A 23,147-nucleotide genomic window follows, 5' to 3' on the forward strand; every position below is an offset into this window, starting at 1 on the left:
ATGGTCAAAACCAGAGGGAATGTCCTCCACTCCCTAGACCCAAGGCTATTACCACTGTGGTCAAAGGTGGCATTAGTGTCTTGGCACCCATATCCCAGGGAGAATCACTAAGGAATTTGAATTCTACTAAATAAATAACTGTTATTAGTAAATCTCAGATCAAAGTATCTTTTTTTCAAACAAATGGCTATTTAACTACATCAGCCTTCCTTCCCACCTCCCTATTCCATCTTACATGGTCAGAGATTTACAGTCAGAAGGACATTGTTGTTCTTGAGGTATTTCAGTATTGTCAGTCTCTTCATGACTTATTTGGGATTTTCTTGGGACAGATACTAGAGTGGTATCGTTTTCCATTTCCTTCTCCAGCTCATTTTATAAACAAGGAAAATGAGGCCAAAAAAAAGAAGGAAATTGAGTTAAAATATCATTATTTATAGCTAACGTGATTGTTTAATGAGAAAATTCACTGGTCTCAAGGAAAATGCAATGGTACTAAATTCTTCAGTGTTAAAATACATGAAATAAATTAACAAATTCATTCATTAATAAATTCAAAATTGAATTTCAGAATCATACCAATAAAACCAAAAAAGGTATTATTTTAAAAGATCAGTTCCAATAATAGGAAGACAAAACATGCCTATGGACTCACTTTATATAGAAATGAACATGATATTAGTAGAGATGATTATAAAAATATTGAATTAGTAGAGATGATTATAAAAATATTTTTAAAATAGGTTAATAATTATACTGATATATATTTATAACCAAAAAACTCTAAAATGTACTCCCTGAAAATATGATAATTGGGCACAAAGAAGAGATGAGACCATATACTTCTTTCTCTCCTTCCTTTGAAGACTGTACATATGCTATCAAACTTGGGTGATATTTTGGGTAATTTAATTGGAAATTTTTTTCTCTCTTTTTAAATCCTTTTTTATATAGGATGGTTCATATGGTAGGAGATAGCAGAAGGATATATTCTGAATGAAGGAAACTTAAAAACTAAAGATAATGATATGAATATTTTGAAAATCCAAGGTTGAAGGATGAGTTAAAGCATGATAATGGAAATGGCAGCCTGCAAATTAATTTAGAAATTTAAGATAATGCAAATCAAGAGCTTATGATTTTCTCTATAGAACTGAATAACATTGCATCAAAACTTATATGGAAAAAATTGCAGGTAAGATTATCAAGGAATACTACAAGAAAACAGAAAAAAAAAAAGGCTGACAAAGGTAAACCTTTCCCTTCCTTGACACTGAAGTGTTAAATAAAATAGCTAAAATCAAAATTATCTGGTATTGGGCAAAAATTAAAAAAATAAAGCAATGGAAAAGAGAAAATTCCAAAAATAGAAACAAAATACTAGACATCAAAAAGATTAGTTCTTTAAATACCAGTAGGAAATGAATGCTGAATAAATTATTCATTATTGAATAAATGTTTACCAGAACTGGGTAAAAAGCTGGATAGATATAAATCAAAATACTTTACATCTCTCATCTCAAATCACATACCATAGAAAATTATAGGTAGATCACAGATTTGACCAAAAAAAAAACTATTAAAAGTTATGAAAATGAAACTTATGCATCTCATTTGTGAAAAGCAAATATATCTTTATCTTTTAATCATGTTGGAGAAATTTTTGGAGATGAGGTATAAAAGATTTTAAGAGAAGTATAAGGCTCTGAATGATAAAACTACCTGTAATATTAAAAATCAGAGAAATTTTGGACAAATATAACTAACAAAAATTAACATTGAAAACATAAAAGAAATTGATAAAAGAAAAAACTCATAAGCAATATCTAGTCTCCATTAGCTATTTGGTCAAAGAATATGAGCAGGCAACTTACAACAGAGTATGCACATACATTTAAACTATCACTGAAAATGTTTCACTTGTACCCTAAGAAAAATACAAAGGAATTAGCAAAAATAACCAAAAGCAGGAAAACTCAGTTTTGGCAAAGTTGTATGAAAATGTTTACTTATTTGGTGAAATGATAAATTAATAATCTTTCTTACCCATATATTGAAATACATGGGTGAAAAAAATAAATATATGTTTTGAATCAATAATTCCATTGTGAGGAAAACAAGCTAAGCATGTTATCCTAAAGGAAAAAAAAAACAAAGATAGATAACAGCATTATTTGGAAATACAAAGAATGGATAAAGAATGACTAAACAGAACCTGGTCTCTATCAATTAAGTGAAGGAAAATAATTTAAAATAAAAATAGAGAATAAGTAAAGAAATTTGAAAAGACTAATTATGAAGTAATGTGAGATGAATAAAATAGAAGTAGATAATAGATACACTGACTATAGCTGTAAAAAAAGAATAAAATACACAAATATAGAAGGGAACTGATAAAAAAGTAAGTTGCAGAGGGAGTAATTACTAAGCTATTATAATCATTTTCTATGTTTCCGTTCATTTTTAAAATACTTAGAAATGAAGTTAAAGTCAATACATGCTTATTGACCATTTACTGTCAAAATAAATAAATAATAAATTCTATGAATTCATCAAGAAAATGTCATTAGTGTGAGGAAACCCCAATGGAAAAACTCCTTCATGAAGGCAGATTTGTAATTCATCTATAAATTAAAGAAGTGACTTGCCCATAGTCATGCAGCTTCTCAAAAACAAAACTTAAATCTTTCTGACTCCAAACCAGCTTTCTATTTACTACTCCATGCTACCTTTCAATCACAGAAAATATAAGATATAAAAAAGAGAAATAAGTGATACTATACTTTTTCTCTAATGTAATCAGAACTGAAAGGGCACTCAAAAGGGAAAACCAAAAGTTTTACACCTATACTGACTGAATAAATTGAAGTTGAAGTAGTGCCAAAAGGGGAGGATAGTAAAATTGAAATACATGAAGCAGATAAATCCCTGCCAGCATTTTTTAGGGAACAGACCTAACTTCCCTCCCCCAGGAGGTCATGCTGTTTATGCAGACAGCAGATCAGTCTCTACTTAGCCTGGGAGTAAGAATTAGAAAGGGCAGGAAAGCAAAAGGAATTTCAGGACTATCAAAGAGGTCAGGATGGAAGCAAGAAAACATATGACTAAATAGGGCTAGGTGACTAAATGGATGTGAATATAAACAACCCCTAAATAACAGTCCCCACATAAAATTGAGGATTGTCTCCTCATCTCCGAACCTACATTCCTGTGTCGGTGATAAGATTTTGTTTGATTAAGAACCTATATGTATAAGGAAATCACTTTGTATCTTGTAACCCAATATAAACTGTTTCCAAAATGTAGTCCACTGCAGCTTCCACTAGGGAAGTCTGTCCCAGCTGGTAGATTCTTTTTTTGTTCTTTTATTAATAAATCACAGTTCCAATCATTGAAATTCTGGGTGTTGGACTCACTTTATGAAGTGCCTCCACTTCAAAGTTTGCTAAATATTCTAACTATAAATCTTGGTAGTTTCATATATAAAATACTTACAGGTCCTCGAAGATCTATGAGTTCCTGTCTCATCTGGGATACAAGAGCTTCCTTAGCAATCAGAGCCCTGTGCAGTCGCTCATTGAATTCTATAAGTTCTCCATGCATTTCTGCCACCTGAAAAATATACAAATCCAATCAATTAATCAACATGTATTTATTAAGCATCTTTTACATGACCAGGCATTACATTAGGCACCAAATATACAAATAAAATGAAAGAAACAAGCCTATTAGCAAGGAGCAAAACTCAAGATGTCATAATTCTAGGTCAAATAATAATCTTAGTTTTAGGACTATTGGATCATAGATTAATAAAGTTGAATCTGGAAAAAAAATTTAATAAACTGTACTCAATTAACACATAAGTAAACTGAAAGCCAAATGAGGTAAAGTGACTTAAAATAAGACAATGACTAGTAGAGCTAGAATTCAGATCCAGATCCTCTGACTCCAAATCTAACTACTCTCTCTTGCAAAATTTAACCAGAGAATTAAATTTCACAAAAGTTAAATTAATTCAGAAGAAAAACATAGATGTTTCCTTGATAAATAAATTGGTAACATTCAAACCCACCTTTTAGTTATATATTATGTTCTTAGATAGCTATATAGTATGATAGTCCACAAACCCTTTGGTTTTCTGCGCCTAACTTCACTGGTGTGGTTATCTCATGACTCCTTCTCCTGCCTTGTACCCTTTACCTCTTTCAATATTTCTAGGCCTGAAAACTTTTGTGCCAAAGGCCTCAAGTGTCCTAGCCTCATCAATGAGGTGATGCCTCTCCTCTTCCTAAGGTCCCTTCCACATTTCTGAGCTATTCTAATATGTTAGATGATGGTGGAGCCAGGTGTTCTATCCACTGCACCTGGAAAAGTAGCAAAAGCTTGGTATAACAATGTGCCAAATCTAAAGGATAGCATCTTCTAAGACTACAGTGGAGTCTCTCTCCTCCTGCTCTGGTGGCATCTTTGGTTGTGTCCCTCCCTGTTCTTCCCAGTAGCTCTGTTAAGGTATCCACTGCCACCCTTCTACCTCATTCTTGGCACCCAGTATTGTCCTACTATCCTGTTCTCATGTTACCCTCCATATACCCATTATTGTATGGTCCAATTAAACTACAAAGCCTTTCCTTGAACATATCAGGTAAATATTTATACTTTTATATAATTTCATTGAATGAGAACTCTTTTATGTCCTAGGGTGGTAAACACTAAACTGAACTAGAAAAAAATTATAAGAAAAGAGATTGGGTGTACAATCTATCCTACTCACAGGATCCTAGATTTGGAACTGGAAAGGTTCTACAGGGTACCTAGTCCTCTCCTCTCGTTTTATAAATAATTGAATTCCATATCAGAGAAGCTGTGATGGTTAAACAAAGTAGTGTATAGTTGAGCAGGGATTCAAACCCAAATATAACACAGTGCCTCACATATAGTCTAACACTTAATTATTTCTCTGTTTTGTTCCATGGTATTTCTTGATACTTAAAACAAATAATTGTTACAGTCCTCTTCAATGAATTATCCTTGAGAGTAAGAGCCCCAAGAAGCTTTATTTTCCCATCATATGGCTAAGAAACTTCCATATCCTCTTTTTATCCCTATCATTCAAAGACCCCAACAGTCTAGTCTCCCAATCTCACCCTATTCACTCATCACTATCCACTTAAGACCTAACCCTCTCAAGTGCCTATTCCGTTCTGCCCTCTGAATTCTCTGAAACTTCATTCTATCATCAATATTCTTTTCACCCACTTCTAGTCCTTCTATACTCCTTTAATCAGAGACCTGACTACTCCCCTAAGATCCTGGGCTCTATTACAAGGTACACCTTCCCTCATGATCCTGACACACAGAGCCAAGAGGAAGAACAGACAAACTACTTGCTCCTCATTGTCACCTCTAGATCCTCCTTCATCCTCCACCACTCAGCAACCTCTGTTCTTTTATTCTTTGCTGCAGCATCTGATGAAGAACTGGAGACTCTTCTCTCTGTCATGATTAAAGCTTTCTGCCCTTGATCTCTCCCTTTTCAATCTTCTCTAGTAACTTGTCCCTTGGATTGCTCCCTACTTCACTGTCCTCACTCTTTATCAATTGGCTTCTTATTTCTATCTCTAAATATGCAAAAGTCTGACCATACTTTTTAAAAAATCACTCATTTCTCCCACTCCTTTAAGCAGTCATCCATATCTTCAATCCCTTTCAAACTTCTAGTCCTTCTATACTCCTTTAATCAGAGACCTGACTACTCCCCTAAGATCCTGGGCTCTATTACAAGGTACACCTTCCCTCATGATCCTGACACACAGAGCCAAGAGGAAGAACAGACAAACTACTTGCTCCTCATTGTCACCTCTAGATCCTCCTTCATCCTCCACCACTCAGCAACCTCTGTTCTTTTATTCTTTGCTGCAGCATCTGATGAAGAACTGGAGACTCTTCTCTCTGTCATGATTAAAGCTTTCTGCCCTTGATCTCTCCCTTTTCAATCTTCTCTAGTAACTTGTCCCTTGGATTGCTCCCTACTTCACTGTCCTCACTCTTTATCAATTGGCTCCTTATTTCTATCTCTAAATATGCAAAAGTCTGACCATACTTTTTAAAAAATCACTCATTTCTCCCACTCCTTTAAGCAGTCATCCATATCTTCAATCCCTTTCAAACTTACTCCAGAAAAAGCTATCTAAAGGCCTTCCACATACTTTTTTACATCCTTTAAATCAAGATCCAAATCTCATGACTCTCAAAAACCTGTTCTCTACAAATTTGCCCAAAGGCTCTTGTCAAAATGTTAAAAGATTCTTCTTCTTTTGTTGTTTTTTAAAACCCTTACCTTCCATCTTAAAATCAATATTGTATATTGGTTCCTAGGCAGAAGAGTGGCAAGGGCTAAGCAATGGAAATTGAGTGATTTGATCAGGGTCATATAGCTAGTAAGTATCTGAGACCAAATTTGAACCCTGGACCTAATCTCTAGGCCTAACTCACAATCCACTGAGTCACCTGGCAGCCACCATCTTCTCAATCCTCCTTTTACTTGCCTTGTACAGTTTTTGACTCAGTGAATCAACCTTCTCCCTCTCTTGCTATTCTGACTTTAGAGACCCTGCTCTCTCTTGGTTCTCCAATCTGTGTCACTGCTCATACTTGTACTGATTTGCTGAATATTTTTTCCCTTTTTATAAGTACTGATATGGCATTTGAATGCATATATATTAAATAGAAATTTCTTATAATCTCTATATGAAATATGCTCAGTAGGCTCCCTGTTGTAAAAGAGTCCTTAAGGCTGTATACTGCTTTTACAATCAGTAACCATAAAGATGCTGTGATATAGTTAGTCAATTGTATGACTAAAGATGCAGTTTCTTTAAGAAAATTACTTCTCAAATCTAGTAGACTTCATACCATTAAGCGAGAAAAAAATAAAACATGAGATAATTTATTGTTGTGCTATGGAAATAAAGGCATATTAATTCGCTGCTGCTGGAACCACAAATTGGTTCTACTATACTGGGGACTAATTTAGAATTATGCTAAAAATTTACCAATTTTTTTCATACCCTTAGACCTAGAAATTCCACTTTCCAAAGAGATTCTCAAAACAGGAATAAAAATAATCTATATATACAAAATTATTCATGGTAGCAATATTTGTTATAACAAAGTTAGAAATAAAATGTATCCAATAATTGGGGAATTACTGAATAATAGAATTTAATGAAATGGGTTATTAGTAAATCACAGTGGATGAAGAATATGAAGTATTCAGAAAAAAAAGAACCATAAAAAATAATGGAGGTTAAAAAAAAAAACAGCCAGAACACAATAACTACAACAAAGTGAATAAATCATTAGTGTGAGGTAACAAAATTCTAGTCAAATAAAATAGTCAATATTCGTTCTGTCTTTTCAAATTTAAAGGCCAATTTTCAAATTAAATTTAAAATTTTCAAAATTAAAAACCTTCTTTACAATAAATGATGAATAAACAAACTGGAGATGATGAAACTTTGAATGGGAATTTGTCTAGGTGTTTAATGGGAATCTTTATGTCAATATTTTTAAAAATTCTCTCTGAAAGTCTGTCTATTCTCTCAAAATTTTTCATTAAGAATATCCTCACTATATTTATAAATCATTCTCAAAGATTTTAAAGACATGAGTATTCATTATTTGCTACTGTACAATATCACTTAAATTAATGCCACCATTAATCTTTTCAGATCATTTAGTAACTTCCCTTCTTTATACTAGCCTGAAAATTTATCCCTGTATTTTGAAAACAGGGGTAGTGGTAGTCTCTCGGTGACCGAGAATGACTATTGTCTTTGTGCATTATCATCTATTGATGTATCCTCATGTGGCTTTGGAGTCCAAAGGCTGAGGCGCAGAGTCTGTGGCACACGGGGCATGGGACGCCAGTTGTTATGGGAGGTGCGGCTGTGGCCTGGTGTCGGCGTTCACGCACAGCGGCAAGATGTCGACGTCGTTCATCTTCAAAGGTGGCGGCGGCATGGTTAATGTGGGTTCGCCAGCTGCTTCTGTCAGAGGCAGCGAGTTCTAGTTGCTTTGGTGTAATGCCAGCCCACTTCAAGTTGGACTTTAGCTGATCCTTGAATCTTCTCTTTGGTCGGCCTTGTTTCCTGAGTTCAGCTGACAGTTCACCATAGAATACCTGTCTTGGTATTCGCTGTGGGTCCATACGGATGACGTGTCCAGACCATCGTAGCTGGGTTTTGAGGATCATGACTTTGATGCTGGTGGAGTTGGCTCTGTCGAGGACTTCCTGATTGGTGATTCGGTCCTGCCATCAGATCCTCATGATTGACTGGAGAGAGCGTCGGTGGAATTGCTCCAGCTGTTTCATGTGCTTCCGGTACAGTGTCCATGTCTCGCAGCTGTACAGGAGCGAGCTGAGGACCACTGCGTTGTACACTTTGAGCTTCGTCGCAGTGCTTACACCTCTGCATTGGAGGACTTTGCAGAGCAGCCGCCCGAGTGCCTGGCTGGCCTTTTGGATCCTGGCATTAATCTCATGGTCTAGGGACCCGTCGTTGGCGATAGTGCTGCCCAGGTACTTGAAAGTGTTGACGTTAGAAAGCTGTGTGCCGTCAATTGTAATGCACGGCTGGTTCATTGGCCTCCCTGGTGCAGGTTGGAACAGCACCTCTGTTTTGCTGAGGCTGATAGTCAGGCCAAACAGTTTTGTTGTGGTGGAGAACCTGTCCACAGTGGTTTGGAGATGATTTTCTTGGTGGGCCATGAGAGCACAGTCATCTGTGAAGAGAGCTTCCAGGATGAGTCTCTCTGATGTCTTTGTTTTTGCAGTCAGGCTGTTACAAGGGAATCACTTTAAAGGACTCATATATATTAATTTAAGGTCGCCAAGGAATCAGCTATGTAATTCCTAAATAAAAAACTCAAGTCAGCCATCAGCCTTTTTTGGAGTTTAATTACAATAGGAGTAAGAAAGGAATTAGAGATAGAGAGAGAGAAAAAGGGAGAGAAGGGAATAGGGCTTAAATACCCCTTCTGTTTAGGCTGGGCCAAAAGGCCCAAGCCCTTAGATAGCTGGGGCAAAGAAAAGAGATCAGTCCCTATTACTCACGTGTCCAAAATGGAGAAACAGTCTCAGAGGCCCCCACCTTCAGCTTCCTTCAGAGCAAGCCTTCTCAGAGCCACAGGAACCACACCGACCAACTCTCCCCTCCCCTGGAGTCTTCAGACCCCCTATCTTTAAGGAAACCATCCAAGTTCCTCCCCTCCTTTCTCCCATCTACCAATCACTGTTCATCAATTTCCCTGTGCCAATGGAGGCTCTAGCTTAACCCAGGACCGCCCAGAGGTTTCTGGCTTTTGCACATGTCTGTTGAAGGTCATATTTTCAAATGATTAAATCTTTACTCCTTTGCTACAGCCCTTTCTAAATCCTGTTAACTTGAGTATGGTAGAGATTGGAATAATTAAATTTTGATCTAGGCTGCACCCCTTACTCAATCCTATTAGGACTGAATAGGGTGGAGATTTATTCCAAGTATCTCCATTGTATCAATTCTAAAATCAATCAAGACTCAAAGAAATTCCTGTTCTATGCTTAAGCATAGGTCAAAGTCCTTTCCATTGTTCAGCAAAGGGTTTCTGTCCTAAAGTAATCTTAAGAAGGGAAGAGAAGGAACCTCCCATGCCAATGGAGTTCCCATTCCAATAGACTATCAGTAAGAAATTTTCCAAGTATGAAATATCCCAATGGTGAAATTTCCAACATTTATAAGTCTAAGGAAATTTGAGGTTTACAAGGCGGCGAAAGTCGAATAGTGAGCCATCCAGTCAGTATTTGATGTAGACGCCCAGGTCTAGATCCATCACAGCATGTCGTAATACTTGGGTGAAGAATAGGCATTTCTTTTGCTTACACTTGGTTGAGTATAGTGACTCTTCCATTTTTCACTTTCTTTAGTGCCATTTCAATTTTCTCATAGAACATATGTAATACTCAGGTGCCAGATTTCAAATTTGATGATTTCACTGTCTTCAGTGATGAGAAATTATCACTATGGAAAGATATCTATTTAATTTTTGTCCATATGGGTTGCTGATCTGCATCAAGGAAGGGATTTCCCACACTGGAAATTCTCCATACTAATTTATATCATAAGTCTAAACAAAAAACAACCCCTTCCAAAAAAAAAAAAAAAGCTATAGCTCTAGTACTTTCAAGTGCTATTTTGAGAATCAAATGAGATAATGAGTAAAGTACTATTTCACTGTTACCAATTATTTATATTCATTAACTAAATAAAATTATGATAATCAAAGTCAATGTTATACTTTAGCCCCTTTCTCATTTTTCAGAATCAATGACTTATTTGAATAGCTCAGGATCACTGGAGTCCATTTTAGCACCAAATATATAATCTTTTTTTTTGTCTTTTCTTCCAATTTGATGTTAATTTTTATCTCTATAATGGGCTACCTGAACACAGGCAAGTGATTCAAAATGATTCCATCATCTGTAACCAAAGGTTTCATGTCTGTTAAAATACAATCAACTTTATTTTCCATGGATTATTAGTTCCTCATTATTTCCAACATACAGTACATTTATTCATGTTACATTTATTCATGTTAATGGAAGCTTACTATATAAGCTACAAATTTTTGCCACCTTATATTTCTTAATCTTCCCCTGTGCTCAGCCTGGCATTGAAGTCATCAAGCATCAAGGTACACATTGAGTTTGGAATAAATGACATAGGCTCATTAGGTTTCTATTTCTTTATTTTCTACAACAGATGATAATGCAAAAGATACAATTATTTCCATAGTGGTCTATTTATTTACATTCATTGTGAACACTGTCAGACAAGGTGATCAATCTCCCATGAAATGATATTTCTTACTGCCATGGAATGCATAAGGAAATTTATTTTTATCAACCCCTGTATTTAGCTCCTCAAGGAGAACCTGTAAGCCATTCCTCCATTTAATTGCAATTTATTTATGTCTACTAGTTTCATTTATAATAAAAATACCAATACTGGCATGGTTCAACATCAATACAACAGCAGGTTATATTTTAATCTAATAAATATTTTAATGTATTCATGTACATATTCACTATTTGTGTTGTCACCTTCATATACTGTTGCCTTTTTTTGTTGGATTTAATCTAGGAGCTTCTGAAGGATCCTTAAAACTTAATCCATATGATTCTTTGTATAGCCCCTATATGTGATATTGTTAATAAATAGTTTTTGACCAAGTAATTTGGACAATGAAAATAATAGTTACATAACCTGCTAATTTAATATTATGTATCTTATTTAGGTCAAATGTCTTAAAGGAATGAATTCCTTAAGTGAAGGACATATATCATATTTCTCTGTATCAATTCAAAACAACTTTTACATTGTATGTTCTCAATAAATGATAAAGGATGGCTAGAGGAGATCATTTACCCTGACATGAAATTTAAAATTGAAGGCAAGTTTTATGTTTCTTCCTTGAAAACAAAGAATATATAACTCCAGAGGAGCAACAAGCCTAGCATTATGCTCTAAGCTCCCATTCTAGTTCTCTATTAACTTGTGAAGCTTCACACAACCAGAAATGACCCTATTCCCATAGTCCCTATTTCTTTAAAAATAGGCTTCAACTACAGTATAAAACTGACAAAACATCTAGCAATAATCATATAATTAGAAAATGAAAAATAATTTATTCCTAATCATTCTTTTCTTTATTCATATCTGAAATTAATATACCCAATTTTCAAATTTCTTTTCTACTTAAAAGACTTCAGTTTATCTCTTTTTGGCCTCTAGCAAACACAGTCTCTCTAATAACACTTTTGTGAACATTTCCAAATTGAAATCACATCAGCTCTTCATGAGCCTACTAAAGGCTGTGAACCAATTTACCACATAGTAGGTAGGAATTATAAAACTGCCAATACTACTGCTAAATACCTGCTAATATGCACCCTGGAATGGGATCCTTAAATAAACTCCATTGCCATTTCCAAAGCTGATTTTTTGCAATGGGAAGAATTGTGTTAAAAACCATTTTCCATAAATGCATTAAACATAGAAACATCCCAGCTCCCTGTGTTTATCCTATGCTGCCAAAACCCAGTTTCTCTCTTGCAGCTATAAAACTGTCTGGACCACATCAGATAATGCTTTCATTTCATGGACAAAAAGCCAATCAAATCTGTAATAACAATTTCCAGTAACCAATGAAATTACCATACTTACCTTTAGTGAACACTGTAACTAAACTGATTATTAAATCTATTAATTTTAATATATCCCCATATATATATATACATATATATATAACATCCATGTAAAACATGTCATATTATTCTATGTTATAGATTCTTATAATACTAAGAATCCCTATATGATATTTTACATCTTCGGGATAAAAGGAAATCAAAATTAAGATTCAGGAATAGCTTTTAAACAGGAGACTGCAAACATAAATTATTCCTATCATGATTCTTTTTTATTTAAGCTACACAAGAATGGGATATTAGACTCTCCATTTATATTTGAGGTACCTCAAAGATTTAGTTTTACCCGCATTCCTTACCTACCAAACAAGCATGTCATAATCAATGGTGAAAGCAAAAATATGATGAATAGTGGGAAAGTTCTTATGGAGAAGGATCATGGCTGATAGGTAAGAACAAAAGACTGTTGAGCAAGGATATTATGTGACCTGGACAAAATGAATTTACTTCTGTGGACTTCAGTTTCCTCATCTGCAAAATAAGGACTTTAGGTGAAGTATGAAACATGTCTATATCTTATATCTCTAAAACTACATGACAATAATAACATTCCCCCTTGTCTAAGCCATTAATACACATATATATGTGTGCACAAGTATGTGCATATGTACATCTTCCCTTTCTCTGCAGATAAAAATGAAAATGCAAAATAATGGAAAAAATTTCCTCCTGGTTTCACTCAACAGCAATATTATCTCTCAGGCAAGCAGCTAGCAGGGATGAAGAGCATAGACTGCCACATAATTTCACTGAACATGAATTCTACAGACAAATTATGATTAACTTTATGTGTGTGTATATACAAATATATATGTGTACAAACATAAGTATGTATGTACAATATATAAAACTACCTTCATCTTAGAATCAATACTCTGTGTTGGTTCTAAAGCAGAAGAACAGTAAGGGATAATCAATGACTTAGTTAAGTGATTTACCCAGAGTCACATGGCTACGAAGCAGAGGACAGGTATCAAGCCAAAACCTGCTCTCTCTACGCCAGGCTCTCAATCCATTGAGCTACTTAACTGCCCCTCCCAAAATACATATTTATTAAAAAGAATGTGTATCATCCTCTTAGTATGTAGTCCAAACTGTTTAAAATGTCAATGGTAAAATATTCTCCTCTGCCTTAAAACAAAGTGTTGTCTCAACTATACTAGAAATATTTCTAGATTCTAGATTCAATATTCTAAAAATAAATTGGCAAACAAATGAGGAAATATTTCAAAACTGGTCATTGTCTATGGAATCTCAAAAAAGCACTCCTTTATAATAGATTACAATTCATCTATAATTTCTCATTTTATATAAGCCTTATGTATGATCTCCCATAATCTTCTTCATGGAATCTCTCCAATGTGGTGAAAGTTTTCCTCTGTCTTATTCTATTTCCTACATCCCAGTACTTACTGGACAACAATGAAAGAAAGCCCTGTTCACTTTTGTAAAGACCAGAACAATTTCCCTGCTGGAGCCCTCTCTAATCTTCCAAAGATCTTCCAAAAACAGTTAGTTACTTTAGTATCAATGGATATAGGTTACACTATTCAAGTGAGGTGGCTTGAAGTCATTGAAGGATATGTTCCATCATTCCCAGTTCTAAAATTATTCTCCTTCTCAGAGAAAATAGTAAAATCAGGAATGAGTAGTTCAAACTTCTCTTAACTGTTTATCATTATCCCATTCACTTTGAACTAGGCAGCAAGATAAAGTGGACAGAGGGCTGGCTGGGGAGATAGGAAGGTCTGGGTCTAGATATACCAGTAAAGTGACAATGGAACAAGTTGCTAGACCTCTAAGTGCCTCCAATCAATTCTGTAAATTTCTAAGATTAAGTCTTTAATCTTTCTCTGAGCTACAGTTTAGCTAAAAGGCCCTTTGTAAAATTCTCTTTAGCATCTATCACCAACCTCTATTCATTCTAAGACTCAGCATTGATACCATCTTTATAGGACTAAAATTGTATCAATCTAAAGTTATCTGCCTCTGCTCTCATCTTCTATGTATTTCTTTTAAAACTGTGAGTGGATCGTAAAGTTTTTAGTATAGCTACAATGATATTTTTAGATAGTCCCCCCCCCCTCCTTTTCTTACTGCTGGAATAATTTCTGGTTCTGTTTTCAGAAATTCATCCTCGAGAAAAAGATTCTCATCTCTCTCAGGCAGACTTTAACTAAAGAATACTAGTTCCCTTGATCCAACCTATGCTTTATATAAATCCTCTAAATTCTGTTCTTCCAATATCTACAATACATATCAGCCTATACAGTCTGCTTTTCTTTCCTCCTATCTCATAGATTTTAAGATGGAGAAATTATTTAAACCAAAGTCACAATTGTATGTATGTATGTATGTATGTATGTATGTATGTATGTATGTTTATGTGTGTATGTATATGTATGTGTATGTATGTGTGTATGTATGCGTGCATGCGTGCATGCATGCATATGTGTGTCAGCAGCCAGTTCTTTAGTGGCCGGTTATATCCACAATAAAAAATCCTGTCAAATCTTCACCTTTTGAAGAATGAGATTATCAAGGGTTCCAACAAATGAAATTATCATGCCACTGAGACATTTGTGATCTTCTTCCTCATGACCTCATTTAATATTAATCTTAATCATTAATAATTATGATTAAAAATATATAATAAAATAATAATTAATGATAGTGATTAATAAAATATTAATAAATAACCTTTTGATGAGGTAATCACTAGTTGACAACACTGCTTCAGTTTTTCTCCACCCAAATGTCCTATTATTCTCCCTTCATGAATTTATTTTCTGGAAAACAATGCTATTACACTATTCTTTCTCTGTAGTCATTCTAAGAAAATATTTGGTAGGACTCTAATAAAAAAAATCTTAAAAGGGGAAGGGAAATATTTGCCTATTCAAAAACATTCATAGCTGCTTAATCTGTACTATCAAAAAAATAATAATAATCTGTATTTCCAATAATTGGAGAATGGCTGAATAAAATTTGATAAACCAAGGTCTATATGTATAGCCGTATAAAAGAAGAGGCAGCATGGCAAAGCTGATAGAATTGGCCTCAAAAAAACAAAGATTTACATTACACTAACCTAGTCATATGACTTTCAAAAAGTCATTTAACCTTTCAGTGGTTCTAAGCAATTCTGTAAGACTACAAACTATGGGCAAGTTACCATCTGATTGGTGAAGAGATTTTACTCAATGGAATTACCTTATACCAGGAGTTCTTAATATATGTTTCAAAAAATATTTTGATGGTTCTATTTGAATATAATTGGTTTTCTTTATAGTCCTATTTTTTGATGTTATGTAAATACATTATTCTGAGAAGAATGTTTCACCAGAACACCAAAGGGGACCAGTATACTGAAAACAGGTTAAAAACTCCCACCCTACACCAACATCCAGATGCTCCTCAAAAAATTAATGCAACAGAATATTTGGATGTTATGAAAATAACAAAAAAGAATTACATAAGGAAAGCAAGCTTGATTTTTTTATATAAAAGGAGGTAAATTGCAATCTGCCCACAAGACTATATGCTATGTGAAGATTAGATTTGGCTCTCCCCTGATTGTAACAAAGCTCTTCCTTGATTGTGAAGATTAAATTGTAATCTCCTATCTATTTTAAGATTTTAATCCCCAAAGTATAAGTACAGTACTTAAAATTCTACCCATTTTGGATTTCAACCACAAAAAGGTGTGAACACTCATTTCATACTTTGAGTGGGAGGTCTGTGACCCACATGTGAAAAAGTTGGCAGTCCTGGAGTGAAGCATAGGCTGTGATTGGTAGAGGTAAAAATGTAGGGGAAGTGACACAGAAGAAAAAGGTCTTTAAAAGAGGAAACAGAGACACACATGAAGACAGACACTCGGACTTGGAGAGAAGAGAGACTTGAAGGGAATCACTTGGAGTGAAATCTGCTGGAGTTGAGGCTGATAAAAGAATGTGATGATTGAACTGACAACATGGTGAGTGTAAAGGCTGACTTCCTTCCTTGGCCTTTGTGGAGGCATGAAAGTCCCATCATCTTGAGACTCCTTTCCCTGATTCAGAGGAAGCCGGAGAGATGTGTATGTGTGTGTGTCTGTCTGTCTGTCTGCCTCTCTCTCTCTCTCTCTCCTTTTCTCTCTTCCTTAATATCTTCCCTTTATTGTAAAAATAAACTACCATAAAGTCCATTTTACTCTGGTAATTTATTTTGGGGATTTAGAAATTAAATCCCTGGTGACCAGTTAAATATTCAGTCCAACCATAAAGATAATAGCTAGAATCAGATTAAAACATAAGTGGGAAATGTTTATCAAAGTAAATAAAAATACAGCATAGATAATTGTTCATTTATGGCTTTCTAAATTAACATGTTGCACACTATTTGAGTTTGGCACCTGTGGTATAAAGTGTAAAAAGCAAAAAGCAAAGTGTACACATAGAATATAATTTTATTTTCATTCTGCTGTTAAAAAATAAAAAAGAAGGAAAAGGAAAAAGAATAAAGGTCTAATGGTAATAGAATATTGGAAATTAACATGAAACAAAAAAAATTTATATTTGTTTGTTGTCTGTAAATTCACTGAATTCTATCTTGTTAAAAAACTAGGAGCTTGGGTTAAGATTTTGCCCCTAATAGTATATAGCCAATTGCATTCACTGGTAGTTATTAAATCTATAAAAACTTTTATTCACCCAAAATTGTTTTTGTTAGGACATTTTTTATTTGTTCTACACTCATGCATACTAAATTGTAAAATGCCAGCTGCTTTTTGGCACCCTTGTTTGCACTGGCTGCAGGCAGGTGTCAGAAATGTCTTTGTGGTAATTACTATACTATATTATAGCTGCCCTATAAAGAAATCCTGTGTCCCATATGCTGAATTATCTTTCTTTTAAATCTAAACCCATAAATACAGTGCTGAGATAGGAGTAAGCAAGAAAAATGTTAACTTGAATTGTCCTACACAGACTTTTGTAGAAATTTATGTTTGCTCTGTAATAGTGTTTTCTGTTTATACTGTCTCATTCTGCAAGATAGGGGTGCAAGTGGAAGAAAGAACTGATGGGAGAGCCAAACATTTTTGGCCAAAGGATGGATTCTTTGGCAGTAAATTCTTTTTCATATCTCTATTCTTCCTTCTATCCTTAGTGATGAAGAAAGGCCACCAGGTACTTTTCTATCTTCATCAGACCTTAAAGTCAGGAAAACTCATCTTCCTGAATTTAAATCCAGCCTCAGATGCTTACTATCTGTGTGACCCTGAAGAAATCCCTTCACCTTGCTTGTTTCAGCTTGTTTCAGTTTCCTCATATGTAAAATGAGATGGAAAAAGAAATGGCAAACCATTCCAGTATCTTTGCCAAGAAAATCCCAAATGCCAAGAAAATCCCAAATTTCATGAAGAATGAAATACAACTGAAAATGGCTCAACTGCAATGGCTATATTTATATATTTGTTGGGTTAGCACTGTGGCTAGAAACAGCTCCCTATGAATTCAATAATAGCACTTTTATGATCAATGATCTTATAGGTTGGAAAATACAAGCATCATTGAGGGGAGGAAGCAGTGAATATCTTAAGGAGACTGTAGGGCACTCCAAATCTCATGGAAAATTTCTAGGACTCCACAATAAATGGCATTCCTGCAAAGATTCCTGCCTGGTCTACATAGGTTTACAAAAGACTTCGCATCAGAAGACCACATTAGGGGCAGTTAGGTGGCTTAATGAATAGAGAGCCAGTCCTGAAGAAAGGAGGAACTGGGTTCAAATATGGCCTCAGAATAACCCCAATTGCATAGCTCTTACTGATCTTCTACCTTAGAGCCAGTACTTATATCAATTCTAAGATAAAAGGTAAGGGTTTAAAAAATAAATAAAAAGGAAAGCAGGGGGAAAAAGAACCCTTAGTATATGATGTTTCAGTAATGTCCATTACTCTAAACTGCTCTGAAAGTAATGAAAAGGGATAGTGGTTGGGAGTGTGAGAACCAAAGGGCTCAGAGGGCTAAATGCAGACACCTTAAAGGGAGTCTGGTTAGGAGTATAATCTCCAATAAAATATTCTGTGATATCAAATATGGAATATTTCCTGCTGAGCTATGGTAATTGTGTGCTTGAAGATCAGCAAGTTTTAATAATCTAGGACTTCTAATTCTATTAATGTCATTTCCCACTTCTGTGATCCTTGGAAAGTCATTACACCTCCACAAAGCTCAATGTACCAAATAAGTCTGAGTTCTCCAGCTATCTTCCTGTTATGTATATATGCTATTCCTTTGGCCTCTAACAATGTATTCCAGTTCTCATGCAAGGGTCCTGAGCTCCTGATGAATGAAATTCCGCAATTTCTAGTGGTTATCAGACCTACCATGTTGCACCCTAGCCATCTTCTTTGCTTTGCTGGCACTCATAAATAATTTACCATTCATCCTTCCCCAGTCACACCCACTTTCCACTTCAGAAAGCATTAACCAAATCAACTTTCCTTCCTGAAGAAAGTTTAAATCAATTAATTGTCTTCTGGCTCCACTCACTCCAGCTCTGACTTCTTTTACCAATTATATTAAAATATAAGCTCCTCAAGAATAGCAACAGTCTTGGGTTTTGGTTGTTTTATTCCTAGAACTAAGCACAGCGTTTTTCACTTAACAAACTAGTGCTTAATAAATTTTTTTCATTCACCCATTTAACTAGTCATTCATGGTCATATAATGACATATTTAGAATATGATCTAGTTGGACTTTAGGCATCACCTAGTCTAATCCCTTAATTCCATAAATAAAGGAACTGAAGTTCAAGGATTTGAAATGATCTATTCAAGGTCATACTACATGTTTGTGGTGAAGCCAAGGACAGCATATGCATGTTACCGCCATTCCATAAAGGGAAAATTGGCAAAAATATCGGTCTACCCTTTTAAGCACAGAATAGTGATTTCTCATGAAAAAGAGTATAATATTTAGGATTATGTTGCCATTGGTAGCCCACAGAAAAACATCATCACCATGGTTACACTAAGAGGTGTTTCCCTACTACATAAGATAGGAGAACAAAAATTAGTGCCCTTGCATTAACATTACAAAGACTAAAAGGGGAGAATTTTTAAAGCTCTATATTCAAATTATTTTTAATAAAATTATCTAGGTTAGAGTACTAAAGCATGAAATAAGAGGAAAAAAAACTGAGAAAATATCAGACCATACTGTGACACTGGCTAGGTAGCATGACAAAAATTACCTGATGGATGTTCCTAGTCCTTTCAGAAAGTGGGCCTTTCTCTTGAAAAATGACTATTATTATATGATTACATAAAAATAAAAGGTGGGAGAGCCATTGTTACCACTATCCTCTAATCTTACTGTGGTTTTGAGTCTGATTTAGTAAACATTAGCTATTATAGCCTTAGTGTAAACAGCAATACCACAAGTCAGAAAATAATAGTAATAATAGCTAATACAAGTTGAGAACAAATAGAAAAGACTACATTCTGAACAAACAGGCCTCCAAAGAACAGATGAGAATACATACAGAAGGGGAAGGAACCATTCAAATTGACCCCACATCTGAAAAGACAGCACCAGAAATTAAGTTAATAGCTTACATTTTATAACACTTTACAGTTATATGCAGGACTCCATATTTTCTCACTTGATTCTGATAATTCTATGAAGGAGTTATCAAAAGTATCATGGCTTCATTTAAAAGAAAAGAAAAATGTAGTTCAGATAACGTAAATGATTCATACAAGGCCACATTGTTAGGAAGCAAGACAAGGAGATGTGAACTCAGGTCTGAAAAATCTAGTCCTCTTTCCACTCCAGCATGCATTCTCAAAAGGCAGTGATGCCAAATACTAACACTACTATGGCATAACAATATGGAAAGTGTTAAATAAAAAATCAGTGATCCTAGATTCCATAGACAGAGTCTCGTTTGTATGCCACTTGGTACCCTATACTAGTCATCCATATCCAAGGTCCTGTTATGTTGGAAATTGACCTAGTATTTATAGATGTCAATAAATATTAATAGAATATAGTTAATATGGAGTCAGTTGTTGGCAGTTGAGGAGATGGTTAAATTTGCAGTTGAGAAAATTGGCTGGAGGCCGGTTATAAAAAACTCTTTTTATTAAACTAGTTCAAAGAACAGGGAAAGGAAAAAGAAAAATGGAAAGGTAGTGTATGTATTGATTATTGATCTTTTTACTCTAATCTGTCTCACTTTCCCACAAGGGAAGGCTTCGTAATCACCAAGGGTGATCCTCCTTAAAATTGCTCTACAGCTATCTACCTAACCCAAATTTATCTATCTGTCTACCTTATCCAGATATATAAACTTCTTTCCTTATATTGTAGCTTCAAAAATTCAATGTAGCTTGCTCTGTCTCTCTCCAGCTAGAAATCAACTCTGCCTGTCAGGTAGCAGGGATAGCCTCTCTACCAACCATTGCTCTCTACTCCCCTCTAGTGGAGTTCCAGAGAACTGCACAGCCACTCTTTTGTCTGACCAGTCACTTTTCCAACCTTCTTCAATATCAAGATGTTTCCAAAGTTATCAATCACCAAATCTTCCAAATTGCTCAGAAGCAGCTCATGAGACACACTTCCTCAGCAAGAAAGATATAGAGAGCGATCCAATGACCAACTGTTTTTTTTCCTAGGGGTCTCTGGGAATTCTCTACTTCTGACCTACTCAGAATTCTCTGGTTGCTTAAAGAAACCTTAGAAAGATATTAAACTATTTCTTTAACCTTACCTATGGCTAAAATCTACTCTTAATTAAGCTAATTACCTATTAAATCTTTACACTCCAAAAGGTAAAAAGATCAAATTATGCTAGGGGCTTAAGGACTTCACTAGTCAGGCATTAATTTTTTAAATTATTCAACTATTTAAATTTCATTCCAAATTCAATTTTCAATGACTGTAATTATTATTGGAACTTGGCACTACAATGATGACATATAAGCCCTATATTCTAGGGCTGATATTTTCCTGAATTGCATTCCCAAATTGTCAGTGAAGTGTGCTCACAAGAGTCATGGAAGGCAGATTTTTTCTTGTACTACCGACATAATGACATATGTGAATTGACTACTAGTCAGAGAAGATATGGGAAAACATGTAAGCAAACCAAGTAAAGACATCATGTTTAAAAAAATACCACTATGTAACATTCTATCTTGAACTGTGCTTGAGATCAGTAATACATAAAGCAGTCTGCTCATATTATGCAAGTTTAGGCCTTTTTCCTCCAATCCAGCCCAATTAGCAACAGCATATTTCCACGAAAGAGAAGCTAGACAACTGCAAATTTTTTTCCACCAAGCAGACATGTCCCATTTTCTAAAATGAGAAGTCATTTCTTCTGACACATAACCTTTCAAATAGTGCACTCCACACGCCACAGAAAAAGGTCATGGATATCTGGGACTAATAGTGAAAATAACACATCTCTTCACCTGCCATCTGCTAATAGCCTCTTAATAGCAGAAGTAAAATACAGAAGCTAAATTGCTAAATTATTGGACAATTTCTTCTCTGAGGTCATTCTAGGCAAATGAACATTTGCTAGGGATAGAAAGACATTACTTTTTTGTCTGTAGTAGACAGATACTTCTGTATTATTGGAATGAAGCAAGGTTACTCATTTCTCCTATCTATATTAGTAGAACTTTAATTTTTAAAAGAAGCTAGAAGGCACAAGGGATGGATCATTGGACCTAGTATCAAGAAGACAGGAGTTGAAATCCTGCTTCAGATACTTACTATTTGCATGATCATGGGGATAAGTCACTTAACCTGCATTTGTCTCATTTTTCTCATTTATAAAATGGGGATATTAGAACCAATTTCCCAAAGTTGTTATAAGGATTACATTAGATAATGTTTGTTAAACTGTAAAAAAAATCATTATTTAAATTGCAAAGTTTAAATTCCTTTTTAGAAGAATTTTAGGTTAAGAAACATGCTACCTCTCTGAATCCAGAAACTGAACTTTTGGAGAAGCCACCATGAAGAAGCCTCCAGACCACAAGCTGCACAAAAATGAACTTTGGGTGTAGTTGATTGAACATTTATTTGTATGTATACTTTCATGCCAAAGGGGACTGCCCCCTAACTGGCTTTCTGTCAATGCATCCAGCAATTATTGGTTTTGTTCTTTCTTTCTCTTATCCTCACATTATTATAATCTTTTAAGTTGATTATGTTTTTATGATCCTTTGGGGGGAAATTATTTTTTTCCAAAAATGATCACAGGGGGAATTGTAAAAAATGGATTTGAACTCTGGACTTCAATCCCCACAAGCCCTTGCTCCACTTCCCCAAAATGCTTTGTAATCTCACTGAATTCTCAGGTGGGCTGAGATCGAGAAGGGATTTAACCTGATCGCAAAGGCTTTTGTGGTCTTTTTTTGGACTTCCGTTTTGGAGCAGACGTGTCTCTTTCATGATGTGAGGTTATCTTGTCTAGGCCTCTCTGGCCTAGGCATGTGCTTTTTATTCTGTATTTTCTTTAATCCTTAACCTTTAATAAACCTCTAAAATATAATACTCCTTGCAGAGAGAAACTAATTTCTACCTGCCTCAGTCTCCCACCAAATTTTAATCTTTACAAAACACATGGCAAACTTTAAAGTACTATGCAAATACTAGTAATTAAAAGCATGGTGGGGAGGGGGTTAGCTCAGTAGATTGAAAGCCAGGCCTATAGAAGAGGGGTCCTAAGTTCAAATGTAGCCTCAGACACTTCCTAACTCTATGGCCCTGGGTAAATTACTTAACCCTCATAGCCTATCCCTTATCTCTCTTCTGCCTTGGAAAGAATAAACAG

General features: G+C 35.0%; 1 protein-coding gene across 4 annotated transcripts in view; it reads right to left on the reverse strand.

Annotated features, from left to right (window-relative positions):
- SNX29 (sorting nexin 29) overlaps window positions 1–23,147 on the reverse strand; it is an 825,026-nt gene that overhangs the window by 335,414 nt on the left and 466,465 nt on the right. For all 4 annotated transcript variants that reach the window (XM_056806180.1, XM_056806179.1, XM_056806182.1 and 1 more), the window contains one exon: window positions 3,496–3,612. In XM_056806180.1, coding sequence (XP_056662158.1) covers window positions 3,496–3,612 — 117 coding nt within the window. The remainder of the gene's footprint in view (window positions 1–3,495; window positions 3,613–23,147) is intronic.

This window comes from Monodelphis domestica, chromosome 7 (genome assembly GCF_027887165.1).
Source record: "Monodelphis domestica isolate mMonDom1 chromosome 7, mMonDom1.pri, whole genome shotgun sequence".
Classification (NCBI taxonomy): Eukaryota; Metazoa; Chordata; class Mammalia; order Didelphimorphia; family Didelphidae; genus Monodelphis; species Monodelphis domestica.